General features: G+C 40.0%; 1 protein-coding gene across 5 annotated transcripts in view; it reads left to right on the plus strand.

Moving 5' to 3' along the window:
• Positions 1–27,790, plus strand: part of agbl5 (AGBL carboxypeptidase 5) — a 157,649-nt gene that overhangs the window by 18,877 nt on the left and 110,982 nt on the right. For 3 of the 5 annotated variants that reach the window (XM_063036370.1, XM_063036377.1, XM_063036382.1), the window contains exons 2-5: positions 4,826–5,125; positions 6,921–7,092; positions 19,153–19,319; positions 22,304–22,481. In XM_063036370.1, the coding sequence (XP_062892440.1) occupies positions 4,905–5,125; positions 6,921–7,092; positions 19,153–19,319; positions 22,304–22,481 (738 nt within the window). In that variant the 5' untranslated portion in view covers positions 4,826–4,904. Of the gene's footprint in view, positions 1–4,825; positions 5,126–6,920; positions 7,093–10,045; positions 10,685–16,574; positions 18,081–19,152; positions 19,320–22,303; positions 22,482–27,790 lie in introns of those variants that run through there. The other 2 variants (XM_063036400.1, XM_063036390.1) reach the window with 2 other exon arrangements.

Raw genomic sequence — 27,790 nt, forward strand, 5'->3', positions numbered from 1 at the left:
CGTGAATGGAGCAAAGCCAAAGACAACCTCACTCCATGAGCACTCCATGAGCGCTCCCTGCAGAATTCGTCAATGTCCTATTCTATTAACATGTTAGTTTGCTGTAGTTTTTGTATACAGGTTTCCCCCGCCATCCGAAGTTAGAGCGTTCCTATGAAATGGTTTGTAAGTCGGAATGTCGTAAAGTGAAGAAGCAATTACCATTAATTTATATGGGAAAAATTTGTGAGCGTTCGCAGACCAAAAAAAACCTACCAAATCATGCCAAATAACACATAAAACCTAAAATAACAGTAACATATAGTAAAAGCAGGAATGATATGATAAATACACAGCCTATATAAAGTAGAAATACTTTTCTATAATCATTGCCGCACTGTTCTCTGTAGTGAAAATCTCACGCAAGCGCTCTCGGCAGAAACACTCTCTCCAGTAACCTTTAAGCTATGAAACTGCCAAATCATATCAAATAACACACAAAAATACATAGCCTGTATAAAGTAGAAATAATGTAGACCATAAGACAAAGGAGCAGAAGTCGGCCATTCGGCCCATTGAGTCTGCTCCGTCATTTTATCATGAGCTGATCTGTTCTCCCATTTTGTCCCACCCCCTCCACTATAAACTTTGATGCCCTGGCTACTCAGATACCTATCAATCTCTGTCTTAAATACACCCAATGACCTGGCCTCCACTGCCGCCCGTGGCAACAAATTCCATAGATTCACCACCCTCTGGCGAAAAAAATTTCTTCGTATCTCTGTTCTGAATGGGTGCCCTTCAATCCTTAAGTCATGCCCTCTCGTACTAGACTCCCCCATCATGGGAAACAACTTTGCCACATCCACTCTGTCCATGCCTTTCAACATTCAAAATGTTTCTATGAGGTCCCCCCTCATTCTTCTAAACTCCAAGGAATACAGTCCAACAGCGAACAAATGTTCCTCATATGTTAACCCTCTCATTCCCGGAATCATTCTAGTGAATCTTCTCTGTACCCTCTCCAACGTCAGCACATCCTTTCTTAAATAAGGAGCCCAAAACTGCCCACAGTACTCCAAGTGAGGTCTTACCACCGCCTTATAGAGCCTCAACATCACATCCTTGCTCCTATACTCTATTCCTCTAGAAATGAATGCCAACATTGCGTTCGCCTTCTTCACCACCGACTCAACCTGGAGGTTAACCTGAAGGGTATCCTGCACGAGGACTCCCAAGTCCCGTTGCATCTCAGAACTTTGAATTCTCTCTCCATTTAAATAATAGTCTGCCCGTTTATTTCTTCTGCTAAAGTGCATAACCATACACTTTCCAACATTGTATTTCATTTGCCACTTCTTTGCCCATTCTTCCAATCTATCCAAGTCTCTCTGTAGACTCTGGTTCCTCAGCACTGCCGGCCCCTCCACCTATCTTTGTATCATCGGCAAACTTAGCCACAAAGCCATCTATTCCATAATCCAAATCGTTGATGTACAACGTAAAAAGAAGCGGCCCCAACACAGACCACTGGTAACCGGCAGCCAACCAGAATAGGATCCCTTTATTTCCACTCTGTGTTTCCTGCCAATCAGCCAACGCCCTAGCCACGTATGTAACTTCCCGTAATTCCATGTGCGTCCCAGCTACCGCGGCAATGTATCGGTCTGGGAATTGGGGTGGTGGGACACTGGGGTGTCATCTCATCATTGTCTGTTTCCATCAGGGCAGGCAGGTCATCTTCTTCTCTGTCTACCTGCCTCGATGTGGAAGGTCGAGGTTCGTCGTCTGCTGTGGCTGGTGTGGAAGGCTTGAAAAACGACAGTATGCTTGACTGCTTAGCCTCACGTATTTTTTTTATCATCTCATGTAGTTGCTTCACGTTCAATTCCTGGACGACTTCACTTTCAGTCCATTCGCTACTGCATTTGGTTTCGATTGTTATCCTTTCCTCTTCTAATTGCATCAGCTCTTCATCTATCAGTTCTTGGTCATGGAATGCCAAAACCTCTTCAACATCATCTTCGTCAACTTCCACAAGACCAACTCACTTTGTCCTTGCTTCATTCACCACGATCTGAACGCTTAATTATGTCTAGTTTTACGCTAAGTGTAACACCCTTTTGAGCTCTTTTAGGCTTTTCCGATACCTTAGAACTCATCTTGCTAATGGCTGCTCACAAGCACGTGTTTAAGCAAAGCCGGCTCGAATGCAGTTCTGGGGGAGGAGCTTGATTGCTCAGGGCACGCGCTGCCCTTTCTCGTGCGCTGCTTTTTTTCGTGCGCTCCCTTTTTTCGTAACAGTGAAAACTCCTTCCGTTAGTGAAAACAGGTAACTAGGTCTTTCGTAACAGCGGGGTTTTGTAAAGCGAACATTCGAAAAGCGGGGAACACCTGTATTGTGTAAACCTCTGTTCTGGAATCTGTAAATTATGACCATACCTGTTGATTGATACATTTTAATCTCAATGGAAGGCTTGCTTTATGATGGACAAACATTTGTTAATTTGCACTCCCATACCCTTCAAAAATATGTATTTGAATGATCAGATAATGATCTAGATAGCTGAGGAAGTATAGTTTTTTTCTATTGATTTCAAATAGAATAATGCATTTTGAATGTGAATTGGTGGAACTAGAATCTTGCATATGAAATTGGTACAGTCTACACCTGCTTGAAATATTGAGTTCTGGAGTATGGAACAACTTAAACTTACATGATTACATCTGTTAATCGATCCATTTGCAAAAACATAATTGACAAGCCATCTCACGAGAAAGCATAAATAATGCTTTTAAGGAATTGATGTATAATAAAACTGACATTCAGAAGAAGGCGTTAAGCAGTTCCTATTTCATACTGCTCTGAAAAATTCCAAAAACAATGTCTCTCTGATTTTGGCATCATATTAATCTCACTCAAAACTTAAAGCATGTCTGGGGTTCTAAATCTTTACATCCATTTCCTAAAATATCTGCACCTGTCCCTTATTTAAAATGCTCTTTACAGCTTCCTGTTTAACCAAGATTTTATTCACCTGCCCTAAAAATCATCTTTTGGTCAAATTTTCTTTGATAATACTTTTGTGAGATGGGTTATACTTTACTGGAGTAAATGTACTTTTTATTTGAAGTCTTATTTATGTTTGAGGTATTCTACTTGGATGTAGAAAGGAAAGATAGGTTTTTTTTAAACACTGACATTTTTGTGAACATTTGAGAAACAACCTTAGGTATTGTGTTATTTTGACTGTTTTGCTTTTAACTAAGTGAAAGGCATTAGTAAACTAGGGTATTACTGCATATTTCATAAGTTGGATAATAGATTGAGGTGTTAATGGGAATATTGTATGTGCCTTAATTGCATTTATAATTGTCAGAGAGTGGCTTGATAACTAATTTTCTGACAGTAGTTTGGGGGTCCATTTACGATGGAGAAGTGGCACATTCAAGAAAATGTCATGGCTGAGGTGATGTGTATTGCTCAAATACAATGTGCTGAGTGTTTTATTAAATTGCATAGCTTTATTTAGTCATTGCTGAGCCTGTAGTGCCATCATTGCCCCATCATTGAAATGTTCCCACAACCCCATGACTTGCTTTCAAGGACTCTTCATCTCATGTTCTCGACATTTATTGCTTATTTACTTTTATTATTTTTTTTCTGTTTGTATTTGCAATTTGTTTACTTTTGCACACTGGTTGAACACCCAAGATGGTGTGGTCGTTCATATGGTTATTAATGTAGAGATTTATTGAGTATACCCACAAGAAAATGGATCTCAGGGTTGTATATAGGGACATATATGTGCTTTGATAATAAATTTACTTAAAACTTTAGTTTAAAAAAAATGTGTCTTTGCCCATGAATGGAAGAGCCTACAAAAAGATGACAAGTAGTGGATACAGCCCAGTCCATCATTGGTAAAGCTCTCCCCACCACTGAGCACATCTGTATGGAGTGCAGCCACAGGAAAGCAGCATCCATCATCAAGGATCCCCACAACCCTTTCCATGCTCTCTTTTCGCTGCTGCCATCAGGAAGATACAGGAGCCTCAAGACTCACACCACCAAGTTTAGGAGCAATTATTACCCTTCAGCCATCAGGCTCTTGAACCAGAGGGGATAGCTTCATTCACCCCATTACTGAACTGTTCCCAAAACCTGTGGACGCAATTTCAAGGACGTTTCATCTCATGTTCTCGATATCCATCTCTTTTTCCTTTTGTATTTGCACAGTTTTTTGTCTTTTGCATATTGGTTGGGGGCAGTCTTTCATTAATTCTATTGTTTCTTGTATTTAATGTGAATGTCTGCAAGAAAATGAATCTCAGGGTTGTATTCGGTGACATACATGCATTTTGAACTTTATTTTGATCACTCCCTGACGGCTTTCTCCTTGCCTTTTCTTCCCACTACCATAGTGACAGTATTCAGGACTATTGCTGAGAAACTGTCAAACTTCCCATAAATTATGATTTGAATTATATTATTCCTTTTAGGATAGAAGTTGTACATTAATAGATTGTACATTAATGATCTACTAGTATGCATGGATTTGGCAAGTATGGAATATTGTCACTTTACTTGGAAACCATGCTTAAGAGGATCTAAAACAATCTGCTGGAAAAACTCACTGGGTTGAGCAGCATCTATAGTAGGAAAGGAATTGTTGGTGCTTCAAGTGGAAACCTTGCAAATCAAATCTTCGAATACAAATCAAAATTTCGGTTTCAATTTGATTTTGAAAAATCTAGATGTTTAATTTTATAGAGTTCTTTCCATTTACTTTTATTTTAATATAACTTGATCCAATTAGTAATAGTTGTTTCTTTTTTCATCTAGATCTTCAAGGCACAACTCTCCACTCAGCAGGACATAAAAGCATGTCATATGTATTGAAACGCTCTCTCTTGCCACAAAAATGGAAATTCGTTGTGGTGGCTTGCTTTTCAGTTCTATGTTTGATTCCGGAAATATTGCTCAAGTTGAAAAAGTGGAACGTTCTGAAGGAGCAGAAGATTCAGCTCCCGGCAATAATGGAACCTCTGGGAATCTTGGGAATGCCTTATCCACTCCAGATTGTGAATTTAATGTGTGGACCAAACCCGATTGTGCAGGAACTGAGTTTGAAAATAGCAATAGGTAATTCTGCATGTTCCTTCTGCCACCAGATTAAAGTTTTACTTTAATCTCAAGATTTCCAAATGTTTCAATGTACGATAGATTTCAGTTAATTGGGACACACCGGGACCAGTACATTTTGGCTCAATTAATCAGCTGCTCCAATTAGCCTAATGTTCATGGAAATTGTTAAAAAGATGTAAAAAAAAGATAAAACTGGGTAACAAATTATGCAATTTTAGAACAAATTAGAACACTGCGAATACTACTACAATACTATAAAGCTGTTTTAGCTCCTTATAGATACCAATGGAGGAATCAAGCTAGTTCTATTCTTTTGACTGTAAATAACCATATAACCATATAACAATTACAGCACGGAAACAGGCCATCTTGGCCCTTTTAGTCTGTGCCGAACTCTTACTCTCACCTAGTCCTACCGACCTGCACTCAGTCCATAACCCATTCCTTTCCTGTCCATGTATCTATCCAATTTAGCTTTAAAGGACATCGAACCTGCCTCAAAATAAATGGTGTAAGCTTTAAACCAGCATGGTTCCTATTCACTAAAATATTGAGTAAATAATTTAATAATGGTGTGGTGAGAAGAATCACTTCCACTGACCATTCTTCGAGTTAAACAAACTCATTTATTTTGATTGACAGTATATTTGCAAATGGGAGCAGGTGATTCATACTTTGCCACTGATTGTATTGAGTTTAGTATAACTTAATATTTTCACCCAATGTACAGACATTCCATTATCACATAGAGCCAATCAGATGAAAGTCAACATATGATCAGTCATAGTTGATAATACAGTAATTGTGCTTTGTAGGCCCTGCTTCCACCAGAAACTTACTGTGAAAATAGAATGTGCTGTATCAAGAACAGACTGACTGTCTCTACTTCTGCATTCCTCATAAGTGACTTTAGTGGTCTTTGATGCTTTACTTGTAGATAGGGTTCATACAATCTCAATTCTGAATACTGACTGAGACAGAAATATTTCCCTCTGCTGCTTATTATTGCATTCCATTGTACCCAACTGTCGCCACATCTTTCAGTCATCTCTGGTTCACCACCCCACCGAACCTATTTTTATTTGTTGTTCTGCTTGTTTTCCTAAAGCCCTCACACAGGGAAGCTGTTACTGGGAGATTTATGTCATCGTTCAAAGCAGATCTCCTCCTCAACGTTTTATACCCTTTAAACCTGAAGACAACTGTAATGATAAACTAGAGGTTCAGTAGTTATAATCACATACCTAGGTTTAACATTCTGAGTGTAGACAGGTAACTTTGAATAGTACATCCTAACCAGCAGAATCCCTTTGAAAATTCAAATGCTGGTTGCTGGTCTGAAAGCTTCTCAGCACAAGTTCCAGACACCGAAAATATTCCTGCAGAAGGATGGCTCCCTGAATGTACAACCAACCAGAATATAATTAACAGTACAGACCATCCTGAAATTTGCATTAAATGGACAATATTAATTAATGGGCAATAAACATAACATGTACGTTGTCTTCTCTGTCTTTATGCATACAGAAATTAGAAATTAGCCCTCTTTGTTACTTACCTTTATATCTATTATTATTCCTTTTATTCAAAAAACCTCTAAAATAATCTTAATTAATTATGGATTTGTGGCATTTCCAAAGAAAAACAAACTCTTATGTTTGAGGACGTTTCCTATTCCGTAATATTCATTGGAGATATTTTATGTAGAAGTTTGCTACTTTATTTTTTAAAAGTGCAAAAGCTTGAAGTTATGTTGTATGTTAATTCTCATTTTTGCCTTGATTATATTTAGGTCCTGGTTTTATTTCAGTGTGAAGGGGGGAATTCCGAGTAAAGTCATAAAAATCAATATTATGAATATGAACAAACAAAGCAAATTGTACTCCCAAGGAATGGCACCATTTGTTAGGACCTTGCCTGGAAGACCACGTTGGGAACGTGTGCGAGATAGACCAACGTATGAGGTATGGGAACTGAAATTAGAAATATTGCATGGATTTGTTTTTAAGTCAAGAGTAGACTTGAAAAGTGTGATTAAAGGTCAAATGACTGAATTCTTTAATTTTTCCGGTAAATTGAACCACGTAAAGAGATTCTACTTGAATAACCATGTTCAAAAGGCACATAAGAAATAGGAGCAATTTTGCCCCATTTGCCTATCGTGTTTGCACTGCCAAGTACTCATGGCTTATTTTTCTTAAACCTCATACTTCTACATTGTTCCTATTACCCTTAATCTCCACCCCTTACCAATCAAGAATCTTATCAGCCTCTGGCCTACATACATCCATTGACTTAGACTCCACAGCCTTCCATAATTGCAAGAAAAAATTTGTGAACTTTTACAGTTATGTTTTTCTGTATTAATTACTCATAAAATGTGGTCTATTCTTCATCTAAGTCACAATAATGGACAAACACAATCTGCCTTAACTAATAACACACTAACAATTTTACTACTTCTCGTCAATACTAGAGTACATAATTTAAACAACAGCAGTCTAAGTGCAAAAAGGTATGTGAACCTCTGGGGTAAAGCCTTGTACAAAAGGTATTTGGAGTTAGGTGCTCCAATCAATGAGATGAGATTGGAGGTGTGGGTTATAGAAGTGCCCTGCCCTTAAAAAAAAAAGACACGCAAAGTCAGATTACTGACAGAGCCTGCTCTTCTCAAGAAAGATCTGTTTATGTCCACCATGCCTCAATCAAAACAACTTTCAACGGACCCTCGAAGAAGAATTGTAGAGATGCATGAAGCTGGAAAGGCTTCAAAAGCATTTCTAAAGATCTGAGAGTTAATCAGTCCATAGTAAGAGAAATTGTCAACAAACGGACGAAACTTAGTACTGTCTATCTGGGGGAAAAAGTACAGCTGACGTTTTGAGCTGAGACCCTTTGGCAGGACTGGAGAAAAAAAAATGAGTAGATTTAAAAGGTAGGGGAGGGGAGAGAGAAACACAAGGTGATAGGTGAAACCAGGAGGGGGATGGATGAAGTAAAGAGCTGGGAAGTTGACTGGTGAAGGAGAAACAGGGCTGGAGAAGGGAGATCCCACTTCATCTGTCTCCAGCCTGATGGCATGAACATCAATTTCTCGAACTTCGGGTATTGGCCCTGCCCCCTTCACCATTCCCCATCCCCTTTACGCTGTCTCCATTTATCTCCTTGCCTGCTCATTGCCTCCCTATGATGATCCACCCCCCTTTTTCTCTCTTCCATGACCTTCTGTTCTCCTATGAGACTCCCCGTTCTCCAGCCCTGTATCTCTTTCACCAATCAACTTCTAGCTCTTTACTTCATCCCTCCCCCTCCTGGTTTCACCCACCTCTTTGTGTTTCTGTCTCCCCTCCCCCACCTTCCAAAATCTACTCCTCTTCTTTTTTTTTATCTCCAGTCCTTCCGAATGGTCTCGCTTGAAATGTCGACTGTACTTTTTTCCATAGATGCTGCCTGGCTTGCTGCGTTCCTTCAGCATATTGTGTGTGTTGCTTGGATATCCAGCATCTGCAGATTTTCTCTTGTTTGTTATTTGACATACTGTGATTAAACAATATGTTCAATAAAGCCATGAAAAGTACAATTGTTTGTGTGTTATTAGTTTAGGCAGATTGTGTTTGTCTATTATTGTGACTTAGATGAAGACCAGACCACATTTTATGTGTAATTAATGCAGAAAACCAGGTAATTGCAAAGGGTTCATAACCTTTTTCTTAAGACATTCCACAGATTCACCACCCTCTGGCTGAAGAAATTCCTCCACATCTCACTTCTAAAGGGATGTTCTTCAATTTTGAGGCTGTATGCTTCAATCCTAGAATCTTCTACTAATGGAAACATACTTTCCATGTCTCCTCTGTGGAGGATTTTCAATATTTGTTATGTATCAATGATATCATCCTTCATCCTTCTGAACTCCATTTGAGTATAGGGATGTTGTCTGGATTAGAAAATATGTCTTCTGAGGAAAGGTTGAGTGAGCTTGGGCTTTTCTCTTTGGAAGACTTGGCAGAAGTGTTATGAGATGATAAGAGGCATAGATAGAGTGATATCTAGCACTTTTTTCCAAAGTGGCAATGGCAGATATGAGAGGACATAATAATTGGGTGACTGGAGGAAAGTATGGGGGAATGTCAGAAGTAGGTGTTTTATACATAGTGGTAAGTTCATGTACTGCCAGGGGTGGTGGTAGAGGCAGAAACATTAGGGATATTTAAGAGACTCGTAGGTGGGCACATGGAAGTAAGAAAAATGGAGGGCTGTGTGGGAAGAAAGGGTTAGATTGATCTTGGAGTATGTTAAAATGTTAGCATGACATTGTGGAGTGAAGGGCCTGTACTATGCTGTACGGTTCTGTGTTCCAAAGGTGAAAAGAAAATTAGTAGGTATTCAAATTTTGAACAAAATTTTTTAGTTTTTGATGTTCTCTGCAGCCCAAACAAAATTGGGAAATTCACTGTTTTGTAGTTTCAAAATATTCAAAGCTTTAACAAATGGCGAAAAGTATTTTGAATTTGTGTATACCTGTTTTCTGTCTGTGTTGTATTTTGTATTGCATGTTTATTATGAGTTACAGTAATTTGTCACATTGGTTGGGCGTGTTAGAAGCAAATGAGTATAGTTAAGTATTGTGCTTTGTCCTATTTAGTGCGTTTGGTTTAGTTGTTAGTGAGAGGTAGCCAGGAACAGGATTGATAAATTTTTGTTGACTGTTGCTGAGTGCTCTTATTTTGCCATAGAGCTAATTTATTTTAGTTTTTTGTCGCTATATAAAATCATTAATTTTTGCTGCTTTCATAATAAGAATCAAATGTACTTTTTGTTGTCTTGGAGCTCGGTTATTTAGAAGCATGTCATACAGTGTTGAGTCCTTTGCTCAGTCTCTCAGTGGTTTTGATTTATTTTAAATTTTTTTTTCAGCATCTACAGATTTTCTCTTGTTAAAGATATGATAAATTTGGATTTGGATCAAGATGTACCTTCAGTGGAGAGAGTATTGTGTGTACAAAGGTGCATTCAGTCTGATACTTACGTATTTAAGATCACCATCCAAGCCACCATCTCCAGAAAGGGGGACCCTCTCCCCAGTTAGTTCCATCTATAATTCTTTAGGAATCTTGAGTCTGGTGGTGCTGTCTGCCAAAAGACCATACATAAGAAAGAGTTTGGCTGGGATGACACTATACCAACATCAACTGCTCACGAGTGGACGAGCTGACTGGAAGAGCTCTGGCTGTTGGAAGACTTCAAGTTTGTTTGTTTGAAGCCCTGGATTTTGGAGAAGTGACTGCTACACAGTTACATCACTTTATAGATGCAAGCGAAAATGGCTATGGAGCAGTGATATATCTATTGTCGTACAACACGAACTCTCAGGTGCACAGTGCTTTGATGATGGGGAAAATCTAGGGTGGGTCTGTTGAAGTCGCTTCCATCCCTTGTAGGAAGCTCACTGCTGCTACGATGGCAAGCCGTATGGACACATTATGGAAGAAGAAGTTGAGCATGCAGCTTAATGACTCAGTTTTTTCTTTTGACTGAAAGTACTTCTGTGCTGAGGTACGTTAAGAATAAAACTTCCAGTTTCTGAACCTTTGCAAACAGTTTCATAAATTCTTAAGGTCTCACAGAAATCTCTATGGAGGTATGTAAACACTCCAAGCAACCAGGCAGATGTGGCCTATGGAGGGTTGAGAATGAAAAAAGGGTCCATGGACCTCAGTATCTTCTGCAGCCTGAAAGGAAATAGCTTGTGAATCCTGATTGTTCTGGAGAACTGTTAGATGATCTGGAAGTCAAGAAGGGTGTTACATGGTATGCTGTGCAGACTGAAGAGGAGGTGTACGCAGTAACATGTATAATCCATCACTTCTCGTCTTGGATCCATTTGAGGAAGACAGTGCTCTGGATTAATAGATTTAAGAACCTGCTCTTGTTTCTGTTGTAGCGTGGATGAAATCACCGGAGAGACAGAGTTACTGGTAGATATAAAACAGCTTCTTTACTCGACACAACAAGGTACAGCAGGCATCATAGGGACGGAGACGCTTTCGGTAGAAAGGTCTGCAAGCCCAATGTGGGCTCGATATTTATATGCTAAACACAAAGGCAACGCTACTTAAAAAGTTATAGACAATGCTTCCTTTTGAAGCTACATACAAAACATCACACCTTCTGACTTCATCCTTTCCTTCCGACGCCAACGTGTCTGGGTTGGTATCCACAGCCTTTAGGAATGCAAGTTAAATCCACAATACATTTATTTGGCATTTTACGTGCTAACATAGAAGACAATTCATACCTATGAAGTATAGATAATACTGTCTTTGAAACTACCTGTAAACTTCACACTTCCATCTGCAGCGTCTGGCTAGTATCCTGATATTTACAGCTTTTAGGAAATGCATTGTTGTGAACTCAATCCACAGTACTTTGTCAAATAGAAGGCTGGTGGCCAGAATCATTTAGGCGTAAGTGAATCATCTACCCAAAAACTCACTCTAACAATTTCTTAATTGGAAGAGGAAGCAATTGAGCATCACGCTTGCTCATTCTGACTTGGATGAAAAACAACAACAATATTGTTATTGCTCTCTGTGGAAGAGCACAGAAAGGCTGAAATGGAGATCATTGGGTTTTGCCACAGAAAGAGATTTCCAGATGAATTCTCAGGTTTGCAAAGGGGAGAAGGTGTGAAAAGGAACAGTGATATTTTTAAGCTCAACCCAGTACTTAATGATAGTGTCTTGAGAGTTCGAGAACAGCTTAGTGGGGCAGCCATGCCTAAAGAGTCAAACATCCTGTTATACTGGCAAAGGATCTCCAAATCTCAGACATCATTCTGAAGTATTTGCATCAAGAAGTAGGACTTGGTGGCCATAACCACATGTTGTCCATGTTGCACCAAAAATAACAGATTCCCAATTCTGGTACCAGGAAGAATCCATAGAAACAGAAACATAGAAAAATAGAAAATAGGTATAGGAGTAGGCCATTCAGCCCTTCGAGCCTGCACCGCCATTCAGTATGATCATGGCTGATCATCCAACTCAGAACTCTGTACCTGCCTTCTTTCCATACCCCCTGATCCCTTTAGCCACAAGGGCCATATCTAACTCCCTCTTAAATATAGCCAATGAACTGGCCTCAACTGTTTCCTGTGGCAGAGAATTCCACAGATTCACCACTCTCTGTGTGAAGAAGTTTTTCCTCATCTCGGTCCTAAAAGACTTCCCCTTTATCCTTAAACTGTGACCCCTCGTTCTGGACTTCCCCAACATTGGGAACAAACTTCCTGCATCTAGCCTGTCCAATCTCTTTAGAATTTTATACGTTTCAATAAAATCCCCCCCTCAATCTTCTAAATTCCAGTGAGCATAAGCCTAGTCGATCCAGTCTTTTTTCATATGGAAGTCCTGCCTTCCCAGGAATCAACCTGGTGAACCTTCTTTGTACTCCATCTATGGCAAGGATGTCTTTCCTCAGATTAGGGGACCAAAACTGCACACAATACTCCAGGTGTGGTCTCACCAAGGCCTTGTACAACTGCAGTAGTACCTCCCTGCTCCTGTACTCGAGTCCTCTTGCTATGAATTCCAGCATACCATTCGCCTTTTTCACCGCCTGCTGTACCTGCATGCCCACTTTCAATGACTGGTGTACAATGACACCCAGGTCTCATTGCACCTCCCCTTTTCCTAATCGGCCACCATTCAGATAATAATCTGTCTTCCTGTTCTTGCCACCAAAGTGGATAACCTCATATTTATCCACATTAAATTGCATCTGCCTGAATTTGCCCACTCACCTAACCTATCCAAGTCACCCTGCATCCTCTTAGCATCCTCCTCACAGCTAACACTGCCGCCCAGCTTCGTGTCATCCGCAAACTTGGAGATGCTGCATTTAATTACCTCGTCTAAGTCATTAATATATATTGTAAACAATTGGGGTTCCAGCACTGAGTCTTGCGGTACCCCACTAGTCACTGCCTGTCATTCTGAAAAGGTCCCGTTTATTCGCACTCTTTGCTTCCTGTCTGCCAACCAATTCTCTATCCACATCAATACCATACCTCCAATACTGTGTGCTTTAAGTTTGCACACTAATCTCCTGTGTGGGACCTTGTCAAAAGTCTTTTGAAAATCCAAATATACCACATCCACTGGTTCTGCCCTATCCACTCTACTAGTTACATCCTTAAAAAAATTCTATGAGATTCGTCAGACATGATTTTCCTTTCACAAATCCATGCTGACTTCGTCCGATGACCTCACTGCTTTCCAAATGTGCTGTTAGCACATCTTTGATAACTGACTGTAGTATTTCTTTGCCCACTCTCCTAAACTGACCAAGTCTCTCTGCAACCTTTTCATTTCTTCAGCACTTCCTGCTCCTCCACCTATCTTGGTGTCATCCGCAAACTTAGCCACAAAACCATTTAATCCATAATCTAAATCATCGATATACATTGTAAAAAGAAGCGGCCACAACACTGACCCCTGCGGAACACGACTAGTAATGGGCAACCAATCAGAATAGGATCTCTTTATCCACACCCTTTGTTTTCTGCCTATCAGCCAATGCTCCACCCATTCCAATATCTTTCCTGTAATTCCATGGGCTCTCTTCTTATTAAGCAGCCTCTTATGCGGCACCTTATTGAAGGCGTTTTTGAAAGTCCAACTACAAATCCAAATATATTTCTTTGTTGCATTTTGATGCTTTATAGCAAGATGAGGTCAAGTCCTTGAACTGTGCTCTGTAATGCAACAAACTTTGTTGGAGCTGAGCGTGAGATGAATCAAGAGTTAGATTTAATATCAACGGCATATGTCATGAAATTTGTTAACTTTACAGCAGTAGTACAAATGAAATACCTGGTAAGTAAATATAGAGGAAAAAAGTTATATTAAGCATATGTATGTCTATTAAATAGTTGAGTTAAAATGAGTAGTGCAAAATAACAAATAAAAAGCAATGAGGTAGTGTTCATGGGTTCAATGTCTGTTTAGAAATTGTATGGCAGAGGGGTTGAAGCTGTTCCTCAATCGCTGAGTGTGTGCCTTTAGGCTTCTGTACCTCCTTCCCAAAAGCAACAGTGTGAAGAGGGCATGGCCTGGGTGGTGGGGATCCTTATTGATAGATGTCACCTTCATAAGACACTGCTGCTTGAAGATGTCTTGGATACTACGGATGCTGGTACCCATGACAGAGCTGACTAATCTTATAAATTTCTGCAACTTATTTTGATCTTGCGCAGTAGCCCCCCCCCCCAACCCCCAACCTCCAATACCAGATGGTGATGCAGCCAGGCAGAACGCTCTCCACAGTACATTTGCAGAAGTTTTTGAGTGTCTTGGTGAGTGTTCTGGTAAAATATAGGCACTGTCCTGCTTTTTTTATAGTAGCGTCAATATGTTGGGACCAGATTAACACCCAGGAACTTGAAATTGCTCACTCTCTCCACTTCTGATCCCTCATGAGGATTGTTTTGTGTTCCCTTGTCTTTCCCTTCCTGAAGTCCACAATTAGCTCTTTGGTCTCGCTAATGCTGAGTGCAAGTTTGTTGCTGAGACACCACTCAACTAACTGGTACGAACTTTTGTCACAATCTGAAATTCTGCCAGCAATGGTTGTATCATCAGCAAATTTATAGATGCTGTTTGAGCTATGTCTAGCCACACGGTAATGGGTGTAGAGAGAGTAGAGCAGTGGGCTAAGCACACATCCCTGTGGCGCGCCAGTGTTAATTGTCAACGAGGTGGAGATGTTGAGAGAAGCCATTGAGAAGTGGAACCATTCATGGATCAGTGATGTCCTTGTTCAGAAAGGAATTATGTGGATTTTTAACCCCCTGGCTTGTTCACATCACAGAGGATCATGGAAAAGGTTTTATCAGTTATGTGGGAATGGTCCTCAGTTTCCCTCATGAATGTGCAGAATCTTGACGAAGAGGTTTTCCACACAGTCCTTCATGAAGTAGAGGCTGTTATCAATGGCCATCCAATTACTAAGGCATTGATTAGTGCTTCCCAGTGATTTGAAAGCATTAACACCCATCTTCTTTTGCTTCTGAAGATCTAAAGAAGTTCCAAAAGGAAGACATTTATGCTTGTCGATGATGGAAGCAGGTCCAATACATGTCAAGCAACAAACTCCCTTACCACCATTCAGGGCCCCAAACAGTCCTTCCAGGTGAGGCAACACTTCACCTGTGAGTCGGCTGGGGTGATATACTGCGTCCGGTGCTCCCGATGTGGCCGTTTATATATTGGCCAGACCCGAGGCAGACTGGGAGACCGCTTTGCTGAACATCTACGCTCTGTCCGCCAGAGAAAGCAGGATCTCCCAGTGGCCACACATTTTAATTCCACATCCCATTCCCATTCTGACATGTCTATCCACGGCCTTCTCTACTGTAAAGATGAAGCCACACTCAGGTTGGAGGAACAACACCTTATATTCTGTCTGGGTAGCCTCCAACCTGATGGCATGAACATTGACTTCTCTAACTTCCGCTAATGCCTCACCTCCCCCTCGTACCCCATCTGTTACTTATTTTTATACACACATTCTTTCTCTCACTCTCCTTTTTCTCCCTCTGTCCCTCTGACTATACCCCTTGCCCATCCTCTGGGTCTCCCCCCCCCCCCCCCGTCTGTCTTCCCGGACCTCCTGTCCCATGATCCTCTCGTATCCCTTTTGCCAATCACCTGTCCAGCTCTTGGCTCCATCCCTCCCCCTCCTGTCTTCTCCTATCATTTTGGATCTCCCCCTCCCCCTCCAACTTTCAAATCCCTTACTCACTCTTCCTTCAGTTAGTCCTGATGAAGGGTCTCGGCCTGAAACGTCGACTGCACCTCTTCCTAGAGATGCTGCCTGGCCTGCTGTGTTCACCAGCAACTTTTATGTGTGTTGCCAATACATGTCAATCTTGTTTTGGAAATGGTGGGTCGAGGACTACTTACCACAGTTACAGGAACACCAGAAATGGTCAGGTATAACGTGCAATTTCCTCCCAAGAGACTTTTTTTAGTTGATCAGACAGTACCTTGCAATTCATGGATCATCGGAATAGTCATTCAAGTCTGTCCAGAAAGAAGAGGATTTGTGCGACAGGTGTGCGTCAAGACCAAGACCAGCTGTCTGGACAGGCCTAAAACGAACATCTGTCTTCTACAGGAAGCAGAGATTTGAGGATTTGGGGATGGGGGGGAGAGAAGGCGGGGGGGGGGGGCTACTGTACAGGATCAAAAGAAGCTACAGAAAGTTGTAGAAATTAGTCAGCTCCATCTTGGGTACTAGCCTCAATAGTATCCAGGACATCTTCAACAAGTGGTGACTTAGAAAGGTGGTGTCCAGGATTAAGGACCCCCATCATCCAGGACATGCCTTCTTCTCATTGTTACCAGCAGGAAGGAGGTCCAGAAGCCTGAAAAATTCAGGAACAGCTTCTTCCCCTCTGCCATCCGATTCCTAAATGAACATTGAACCTATGAACACTAACTCACTTTTATTATTTCTGTTTTTGCACATTTTAAAATTTAACTGTTAATATACATATATGTACTTACTGTAATTGATTCACTTATTTTTTCTATATTATAATATATTGGATTGTCCTGCTGCTGCTAAGTTAACAAATCTCATGACATATGCCAGTGATACTAAATCTGATTCTAGAAGCTTCATGACTTTGACTTGACTTACTGACTTAACAGAGTGGTGGTAAAGATCACTCTGTATTGGACTAAGTGCTGGTAACCTCTGGCCTAGATAACTGTTACTTGACTTGACCTGAAGAAGAGAAAAAAGAAGGCCGGCTGGTGGCGCAATGACATCAGCGCCGGACCCGGGAGCGGAGGTTCCCGAGTTCGAAACCAGTCGGGTCCACTCCCAAGTACACTTTCCATCCGTGCCGGGTTGAGTGTCGAGATCGCAACTCGGCCTCATAAAATAAACGGGAAAAATACTGCAAAAATGTGTGTGAGGCGTGGTGTGTCACACAGTCTCTCTCTCTCTCTCTCTCTCTCGCTCTGCGCCTTGTAAAAGCACGAAAAAGACATCATCACGGATGCACGCACACGCACAGACTCGCATGCACGCAGGCACACACCAAAAAAAAGAGAAAAAAGAAAAAGGTTATTTGCATCAATGTTAAGGTGTTTATATTTGAAAATTTCGTTTCTTCTATTTTTGTAGTGTGTAGTTGTAATTATTAGAGTGTAATAATTAAGGGCTAGTAAGTAGGAACCATTTATCTAATTTCCATCTGTCTGTAGTGTATTTTTTTGTTGCACATTTATTATGGGTTATGGTAACTTGTCATGAGGGTCAGGATGCTGGCATTGAACCCCCAAACTCCTACACTTCAAGCTGTAATAGTGTTGTGCTAACTACTGCAATACTGTGGTTCCTGGTGGAGGATATGAAGATAGGGCTGTGATTTTGTGTGGCGTTTGAAAACTGGAATGTGATTTTTAAATTTGAAGTATTCAACTTAGCAAGTAGGTCACCAACCGCATGGTAGGTTAAATGTTTGGATGAGCAAGAAAGTGGGTAACTCCAGGTTGATGGATTGAATCCATTAATTGGTGCCTCAAAATAGTCAAATTTGTGAGCTTGACGAAGTTTGAACAAGAAAGGAGCTGTCGCGGGAGGGAAGCTGGATAGTGTTAGAGTTTAAAGTGGACGATCTTGGTAAATATATCTATGAGAAATAGGAAATGGCCCTGGTGATTCCCAAAGGACACCGTGAATCAACAGGAGAAAAAATATTGCAAGTAATTCATTGGCTGTTCTTGAACAGATGGGAATGAGCCTAGCTATGCACTGAGGAGGGGCATTAGACAAACATGCTGAAACTTGCCAAAAATTGAAGATATCCCAAGATGGACAGGAATTGATGAACTATTACCATCAGTAATGAACAATGTTTGGAGGGGGTTTTGAGGTAATGTGCATTGTTTATCGTCTGCTTTGAAAATATTGGACTTAGTTTGCTTTATTTTCCTCTTCTTAACCACATTTGTAAGGATGAGACTATTGAGATTCTGAAAGTCTTTGTCGACATTTATTCAGACCTCTAACAGAACAATTTGCTTTATATTTAGTTCTTGACTCATTTTCCCATATATAATTCTGAGACCAAATTTAATACATCAGAACTAAACAAAGCAATTGAGGTTGGTTAAACTTTCTTGAAAACTTCCACTTGATTTCATTCTACCCGTGCTTGAATTTAAATGTCACCTGGTAGAAACATTGAGAAGCTAGGATGGCAAAGTACCTGGGATCTTAGTGAAACCAAGAATCGCTTAATGTTCCTTCTGAGCCAACATGATTTAAGCAATGTGAATAAAATAATCAATGTTGTCAAGAAGGGAAAATTCAATCTAAATATGTTCAGAAAGAAATAATTAGAAGGAAAGAGAATCGTGTAAGAGACAGCGTTTCTAAAAAAAAAGTTTGGTAAGTGTCTTTTTTAAATGTCGAGCAATTAAGTGCCTGAAGAAAAGAGACAATCTATTTATTTTCAAATCCGGTGTTAATGCTGGTCACTAAAAATTGCCTCCCTTTATTGTAATTTTAATTGCTGAGAAGCTGGTGAGTACATTAACAATTTAATACAATTTAAACGATAACATATAGAGGTATTGAGGAAGAATCTGAGAAGGGGGAATCAAAGTTAACTTTTTAGCATAAACTTACTTATTTTTAATGCCTCTTCAAGAAGAGTTCCTCTTTTCTAATTAAGTATATACATTTGAAAGATCTTTGCATGATTGTTTCATTACATTATATGAAACAAATTTTCTTTAATCAAACCCAAGATTAGAGTTACGAGATGAGCAGGGTCAGTGTTTGTGCTAACTCACCACTAATTAAATGTTACGACGGATATTGCTAATCAGCTTGTTTCTCCTTGATATGCATATTTGATGTTTGAATTGGTGCCTCCTACATAGAAGATACCAATGTTTATTTCTTATTCCTTTATTTTTCTCCATTTTCTTTCAATTCAGATGGTGGAAAACCAATTTATTCTCTCTTTCATGCATCGCTTTCTTGAATACCGTGGAGCAACTACCTACTTTGCATTTTGTTTTCCATTCACATATGCTGAATGTCAGGAAATGTTGATGCAATTGGATGAAAGATTTGAATATTGTAAATGGCTGACTATGAGCAGGTACTGTACAATCTTAGCACTTCAACAGATTATTCTTAGTGCAATTAGTCTTCCAAATGGTTTACATGAAAATGAAATTATTCTGTTGGAACATCAGTTGCATAATCATAATTGAATGTGTTATTACTGTTTGGATTTGATGAGTAGGAATATACTATTGTCTTTCAGCTTTTGGAATGTGTATTCAATTAATTAATGTTCAGACTGTCTTTAAGTCTGTACAAAAGCTAAATTTACATAGAAAGTCTGTTCCAGTCAATAGCTAAGATTTGAAGGTTGTGAGAGGAACAGGGAAGAATCATTCAGTGTTTTGCTCAGTCTTGCTTGTGATTTTTAACTTGTTGATAGGTTCTGTTTCAAATTAAAGATGATATTTTTCACATTTTAGACAAAAACCAGAATCAGTAGTCTTCCCTTCTGTTGGGTAAATTTTGTTTCCTTATTATTTTTCTTAGTCTTGCCTATCACTGATAATTTTGGTTCAGTGGTAATGTTCCTATCTATGTGGCGAAATTTATAGTCAAGTCCTTCTTGAGTAATTTTAATGCACCATCCAGGATGGCACTAACAAAATACAGAGGACATGTGGCAATGTCTGAGGTACCTTTTTTTGGATGAGAGGTTGAACTTGGTGATATTAGGTTATGACCAAACAAGTGGGTTGCTATTTTAATGCTCTCTTTTTCTGGGCTTTTTCTGTACTAGCTCAGTTACAAATAATTACATTTCAAAAGTAAGAATTAACTGAAGTACTCTATGATGTTCTGAGATTGTAGAAGTTTGTTTAAACTTGTTACTCTAGTTAAGTGCTGACAATTATCTTGCTGATAGACAACATGTTTCCCTTTCACTGCTTCAGAGTACTGGGATTTTCAGTAAATAGAACTTGCAGACTTTTTTTGACTTGGTATCAAAGTCAAGACAAATGATTCTAAATAAATGCATTACAAATGCTGAAGTGGGATGAATAACTGAGTAAGCAGTGGTTCAGTCTTGGTTATGTAAATCAGGTGAAATCTGGACAATAATGATTTAATATGAATAGAGGGAAAGAAATCAGCTCTTATTTATTAAAGGTAGTGGTAGAAAAAATGTACAGTAGTAGCTGTCTTTAGAATAAGTCTATACCTATCCAAAATAGCACTTCCCATCTGTAAGTTATGATTATCTTTGGGCTTTTTTGTTGCATAACTTAGCAATTTGTTGCATAATACGAAAGTGCATATGAATTAGGTGACTACAGTTTTGCTACTGATTGAGCAGTTGTGAGAGATGAGTTTTAATTATGAAATTTACAATGAAATTATGAATGGTATAGCTTTTTAGGGCTGTAGTCATACAGCACGGAAACAGGCCCCTTGGCCCAACTTGTCCTTTTGCATTTCTACAAAGAATCTCTTGAAAAAATTGAAGTCAACTTTTTTTGACTGTAGAATAATCTAAATTATTTGATTTATAATTGAAATTTAATTACAGTACTTAGTATTCATGCTGAAATCAGGTTAAATATTGCCAGAATTATGTTGCCGGTATTGTATTAAAATAAATTGATAGTATTTTTTTATTATGACCAATATAAAACTTAACATTTGTAGCTTTAGGCTAAGGGATGGATATAAGTTGAGTGATGACAGTATGAAATCAATAATATATGCATATCCAGACAAAATGTAGAAGTTATTATTTTGATAGAAGCATCAAATACTTGTTGGGAATTGGTGTGAACTTTAGAGGATATATTAGGCTAAGTCATGTTGGCTGGTAGTTCTAGCAAGAGCCCATGGGTGTTGGGCATTTGTAACTCAATGATTTAATGCATATACAAAATAAAAATTGTAAGTCCAAGACATGTTGGATATCAATAATTGCATAGCTGATGATCACTGTACAATCATAGAACCTTGTGGTGAAATTGTACTCTGAAGTGAGCGTCTGGGTGATTGCACACCATTAAGGGCTGGCATGCAAGCAGCAATCCTATTCATTTGTTGACTCTGCCAAGCATCTGTCAGATGCAGATGTTAGCTCTGTACTTCTAGGAAAAATAAATGCAAACGGGCAAGAGTTGTGATGGAGCATGTCAGGGTAGCAGCCCAGGTCCAGAATGATTGAGGTCATGGAGGGAAATAGCAATTGCTTATATGCAAAATGGTTGTGGCTCAGCATTCTCTTGAAGATTTTCCTGAAAAATAGTGTCCCATCCTCTGTTGCAAACCCTGTTACCTAAATAATATATAGGGCTTTATCATGCTTTATTGAAAGATGTGCTGTTGCAATTTTTTTTATACATTCATATCTGTCCCCAAGACTTTGTGTCTTTTAAAATGTGTGTGAATTGGAAAAGCAATTTGGACAGCACAGATAATTAGAATTGTAGTTAATGATTTTCTTTTGAGTTAAAACTAAAATTTCAAGTTTTAAATTCATGTTAAATCTTAAAGGGTTACAATCAGGACCCTGGAGGTGAATAAATAAACAGAATCACTTAAAATTTTCAGAAGTTCCAATGTATGCAGCTTAAGGTTTAGGCATTAATCAGTTTAAAATCTTCCAAACCTTTACTGTGTAGAACTCTTTGCCAAAGGTATTGCAAATGATTTTTGAGGAAAGAGTAGACATATGGATCATTGTAAAAGATCTACAATATATCTCACTGTCTAGCGTAAGGTGTTCTTAAGCTGAAATGGCCAGCTACTGTTCCTGTGGTCGTAGCTGTTGTAACCTATTGTGCCACCATTTTTTTCTGTATGCTTAACTCATAATGGTGTTTCATGTGCTGATGTCCATTGTGTTTCAAAGCTACCACAGACTGCAGGCCAGAATTTGAAGTTCTCCTTAAGTTCTGTAGTGGAGTCTCTTTACCCTTATCTCTGTAAATTGAAAAGTAATTTGAATTGACCGTTGCTTCCTTTTGACATTGTGTGCCCTCTAAAGTGGTTTAATTTTGTGAAGAAATTAACTTGTCAAAACAATATTATTTTCAGCCCTGCTGATACTATTTATTATCACCGTGAGCCTCTGTGTTACTCTCTGGACAATCTACGTGTTGACCTCATCACTATTTCTTCATGTCATGGAATGATGGTTGAATGTGAACCAAGATTGGAAAATCTTTTTCCAGACCATTCCATTTCGCGGCCACATCTGTTCTCTGGAAAACAAGTAAGAAAACACTCAAACTCATTTTATGAAGACTTTAATATTGCTTTTTTACTTATTGACATGTGTATTATGTATCATTACATAATTGATCATTTTGAGTATTTTTTTAAGAACTCAACTGCTCATCTCTCCAGCTTTCTGAAAGGTATCAAGTTTCAATGAGGTAAAGAATCAAGCAAATATTTCAGCAGGTTGTCAGGGTTAGCCAATGGGTTAGACTTTATCATCAATGCAACCAGTTTTAATGAGTCTCACAGACCTAGAAAACTCCTTTCCTCCATGAATCTATTCAGTCCATGAAATCAGAATCTGGTTTATTATCACTGATACGTGTCGTAAAAGTATAGTTTTGTGGTAGCAGTGCCATGCAAAACATTAAAAAAATTACGAAAAGTTACAATAAAAATAAGTTGTGCAAAAGGGAAATAGTGAGGTAGTGTTCATGGATCATTTGGAAATCCAATGGCAGAGGGGAAAAGGCTGTTTCTAAAATGTTGACAGCGGGTCTTCTGGCTCCTGTACCACCTCCCTGATGGTAGTAATAAGAGGTGGGCATGACCAAGTGGAGAGGGTCCTTAATGATGAATCCTGGCACCTTGAGGCACTATCTTTTGAAGATGTCCTTGACCGTGGGGAGGCTTGTGCCCAGGATGGAGCAGGCTGAGTCTACAACCCTCTGCATCATCTTTTAATCCTGTGCTTTGGAGCCTCCATACTAGGCTGTAATGCAACCAGCCCGACTATTCTCTACTATACATCTGTCGAAATTTGCTGGAGTCTTTGATGCCATATCAAATCTCCTTAAAATCCTGCTGAAGCATTAGCTGCTGGTCTGCCTTCTTCATGATTACATTAATATGTTTGACCCATAATAGATACTCTGAAAATGGACATCCAGAACAATATTTGTCTTATTGCCAAAAATTTGAAATCCTCCATGAAATTGCCCTTTTACTTCTTTACAATCCCCTTGTCCCAGAGAAAGAAGAATCTTTTAAGAGCTTTTCTCTTATACGTTCTTACAATAGTCAAAATTCTAATGAATTTCTTTCTCTAGTTTATTTGCACTGTGGCTAAAGGATCATTCTCAAGCCATTAGATTCCCTGTCGTTGTTTTAAATCATAAATTCTTTGAAACTTGAGCCACCTTGATGCATGGACTCAATAGTTAGGGGAACAGACAGGAGATTCTGTTGACGTGAATGGAACACCTGAGCGGTATGTTGGCTTTCCAGGTGTCTGGGTCAGGGATATCTCGGATCATGTCCTCAGCATCTTGGAGCAGGAGGGAGAGCAGCCAGATGTCTTGGTACTTATTGGTATCAATGACATGGGAAGGAAAAGCAAACAGGCCCTGAAAAGAGAACTTAGAGAGCTAGGCAGAAAGCTGAGTAGGACCTCCAGGGTTGTTAATTCTGGATTGCTGCCTGTGCCACACGCCAGTGAGGGTAGGACCAGGATGATTTGGCAGATTAATGCGTGGCTAAGAAGCTGGTGCAGGGGGCAGGGCTTCAGTTCTTAGATCATTGGGATCTCTTCTGGGGGAGATATGACCTGTACAAAAGTGATGGGTTGCACCTGAACCCGATGGCAGGTTTGTTAGAGCTGTTGGGGAGGTTTTAAACTAATTTGGCAGGGAGGTGGGAACCGTAGTGAAGGGACTCAGGACGATGATTTTTTAAAAAGCAAAGATAGCATGCAGTCAAACTGTCAGGGTTAGGCAGATGATAGGACGGAACTGCAGCCAGCAGAGTATCAGTGATGCAGAATCAAAAAGGGTAGCAAATACAGTACTCAAAAGTGTTATATCTCAGTGCATGGGGTACAAGAAATAAGGTGGATGATCTTGTTGCACTATTACAGATTATGCTGTTGTGGCCATCACTGAATCATGGCTGAAGGATTGTTGTAGTTGGGAGCTGAATGTCCAAAGCTACACATTGTATCGGAGGGACTGGAAGGTAGGCAGAGAGAGTGGCATGGCTGTGCTGGTAAAGAATGGCATCAAGTGAGTAGAAAGTTGTGATTATAGGATTGGAAGATATTAAATTCTTGTAGATTGAGTTAAGAAACTGCAAGGACCCCGATGGCAGTTATTTTCAGGCCTCCCAACAGTAGCTGGGATGTGGACCACAGATTACAATGGGAAATAGAAAAGACATATCAATAGTATCAATTCCAAAGAAGTAGCATACAAATTAGCCAGAGAAAGTGGCTCACCTGAGGACTGGGAGAAATTCAGAGTTCAGCAGAGGAGGACAAAGGGCTTAATTAGGAAGGGGAAAAAAGATTATGAGAGAAAACTGGCAGAGAACATAAAAACGGACTGTAAAAGCTTTTATAGATATGTAAAAAGGAAAAGACTGATAAAGACAAATGTAGGTCCCCTGCAAACAGAAACAGGTGAATTGATTATGGGGAGCAAGGACATGGCAGACCAATTGAATAATTACTTTGGTTCTGTCTTCACTAAGGAGGACATAAATAATCTTCCAGAAATAGTAAGGGACAGAGGGTCCAGTGAGATGGAGGAACTGAGCGAAATACATGTTAGTAGGGAAGTGGTGTTAGGTAAATTGAAGGGATTGAAGGCAGATAAATCCCCAGGGCCAGATGGTCTGCATCCCAGAGTGCTTAAGGAAGTAGCCCAAGAAATAGTGGATGCATTAGTGATAATTTTTCAAAACTCGTTAGATTCTGGACTAGTTCCTGAGGATTGGAGGGTGGCTAATGTAACCCCACTTTTTAAAAAAGGAGGGAGAGAGAAACCGGGGAATTATAGGCCGGTTAGCCTAACGTCGGTGGTGGGGAAACTGCTGGAGTCAGTTATCAAGGATGTGATAACAGCACATTTGGAAAGCGGTGAAATGATCGGACAAAGTCAGCATGGATTTGTGAAAGGAAAATCATGTCTGACGAATCTCATAGAATTTTTTGAGGATGTAACTAGTAGAGTGGATAGGGGAGAACCAGTGGATGTGGTATATTTGGATTTTCAAAAGGCTTTTGACAAGGTCCCACACAGGAGATTAGTGTGCAAACTTAAAGCACACGGTATTGGGGGTAAGGTATTGGTGTGGGTGGAGAATTGGTTAGCAGACAGGAAGCAAAGAGTGGGAATAAACGGGACCTTTTCAGAATGGCAGGCGGTGACTAGTGGGGTACCGCAAGGCTCAGTGCTGGGACCCCAGTTGTTTACAATATATATTAATGACTTGGATGAGGGAATTAAATGCAGCATCTCCAAGTTTGCAGATGACACGAAGCTGGGTGGCAGTGTTAGCAGTGAGGAGGATGCTAAGAGGATGCAGGGTGACTTGGATAGGTTGGGTGAGTGGGCAAACTCATGGCAGATGCAATTTAATGTGGATAAATGTGAAGTTATCCACTTTGGTGGCAAAAATAGGAAAACAGATTATTATCTGAATGGTGGCCGATTAGGAAAAGGGGAGGTGCAACGAGACCTGGGTGTCATTATACACCAGTCATTGAAAGTGGGCATGCAGGTACAGCAGGCGGTGAAAAAGGCGAATGGTATGCTGGCATTTATAGCGAGAGGATTCGAGTACAGGAGCAGGGAGGTACTACTGCAGTTGTACAAGGCCTTGGTGAGACCACACCTGGAGTATTGTGTGCAGTTTTGGTCCCCTAATCTGAGGAAAGACATCTTTGCCATAGAGGGAGTACAAAGAAGGTTCACCAGATTGATTCCTGGGATGGCAGGTCTTTCATATGAAGAAAGACTGGATGAACTGGGCTTGTACTCGTTGGAATTTAGAAGATTGAGGGGGGATCTGATTGAAACGTATAAGATCCTAAAGGGATTGGACAGGCTAGATGCGGGAAGATTGTTCCCGATGTTGGGGAGGTCCAGAACGAGGGGTCACAGTTTGAGGATAGAGGGGAAGCCTTTTAGGACCGAGATTAGGAAAAACTTCTTCACACAGAGAGTGGTGAATCTGTGGAATTCTCTGCCACAGCAAACTGTTGAGGCCAGTTCATTAGCTATGTTTAAAAGGAAGTTAGATATGGCCCTTGTGGCTACAGGGGTCAGGGGGTATGGAGGGAAGGCTGGGTTCTGAGTTGGATGATCAGCCATGATCATAATAAATGGCGGTGCAGGCTCGAAGGGCCGAATGGCCTACTCCTGCACCTATTTTCTATGTTTCTATGTAAAAGGGTAATGTTATGATAGGCATGGCAGATTTCAACATGCAGGCCAATTGGGGAAAATCAGGTTGGTAATGGATCTCAAGAGAGTGAGTTTGTTGAATGCCCACGAGATGGCTTTTTAGAGCAGTTTGTAATTTAATTTACTAAGGAATCAGCTATACTGAATTGGGTTGTTATGTAATGAACTGGAGGTGATTAGGGAGCTTAAGGTAAAAGAATCCTTAGGAGGCTGTGATCAAAACTTGAAATTTTATAGGGAGAAAGTAAAGTCTGACAGAGCAGTATTTTAGTGGAGTAAAGGAAATTACATGGATATGAGAGGGGAATTGACCAAAGTAAGTTGGAAGGAGATGCTGGCAGGGATGACAGCAGAGCAGCAATGGTGTGAGTTTCTGGAGAAAAATGAGGAAGATGCAGGATAGATGTACAGTATTCCAAAAAATGAAGAAATACCCAAAAGGCAAAATAATACAATTGTGGCTGACAAGGGAAGTCAAAGCTAATGTAAAAGCAAAAGAGAGGGCATACAACAAAGCAAAAATGTGTAGGAAGATAGAGATTTGGGAAACTTTTAATTGTTCTGTAGGTTTTTAAAAGAATCACTAGGAGGGAAAAGATGAAATATGAAAGCAAGCTAGCAAACAATATCAAAGTGGGTAGTAAAAGAGGGATGGGAGTGGATATAGGACGACAAGAAAATTAGGCCAGAGAAATAATAACAGGGGCCAAGGAGATGGCAGGTGAACTAAATCAGTATTTTGCATCAATCTTCATTGTAGAAGACACTAGCAGTATGCCAGATGTTGAAGGGTGTGAGGGAAGAGAAGTGAGTGCAGTTACTATATTACAAGGGAGAAGGTGCTCCAAAAGCTGTATGACCTAAGGACACATAAGTCACCTGGACCAGATGAGCTGCACCCTAGTGTTCTGAAAGAGGTAGCGGTAGAGATTGTGGAGGCATTAGTAATGATCTTTCAAAAAGCATTGGACTCTGGAATGGTGTCAGAGGACTGAAAAATTGCAAATATCATTCCACTCCAATAAAGAAGGAAGACAGCAGAAAGGAAATTAAAGACCGGTCAGTCTGACCTCAGAGGTTGGGAAGATGTTGGAGTCATTTGTTAAGGATGAAGTTA

Source organism: Mobula hypostoma, chromosome 2, assembly GCF_963921235.1.
Source record: "Mobula hypostoma chromosome 2, sMobHyp1.1, whole genome shotgun sequence".
NCBI lineage: Eukaryota > Metazoa > Chordata > Chondrichthyes > Myliobatiformes > Myliobatidae > Mobula > Mobula hypostoma.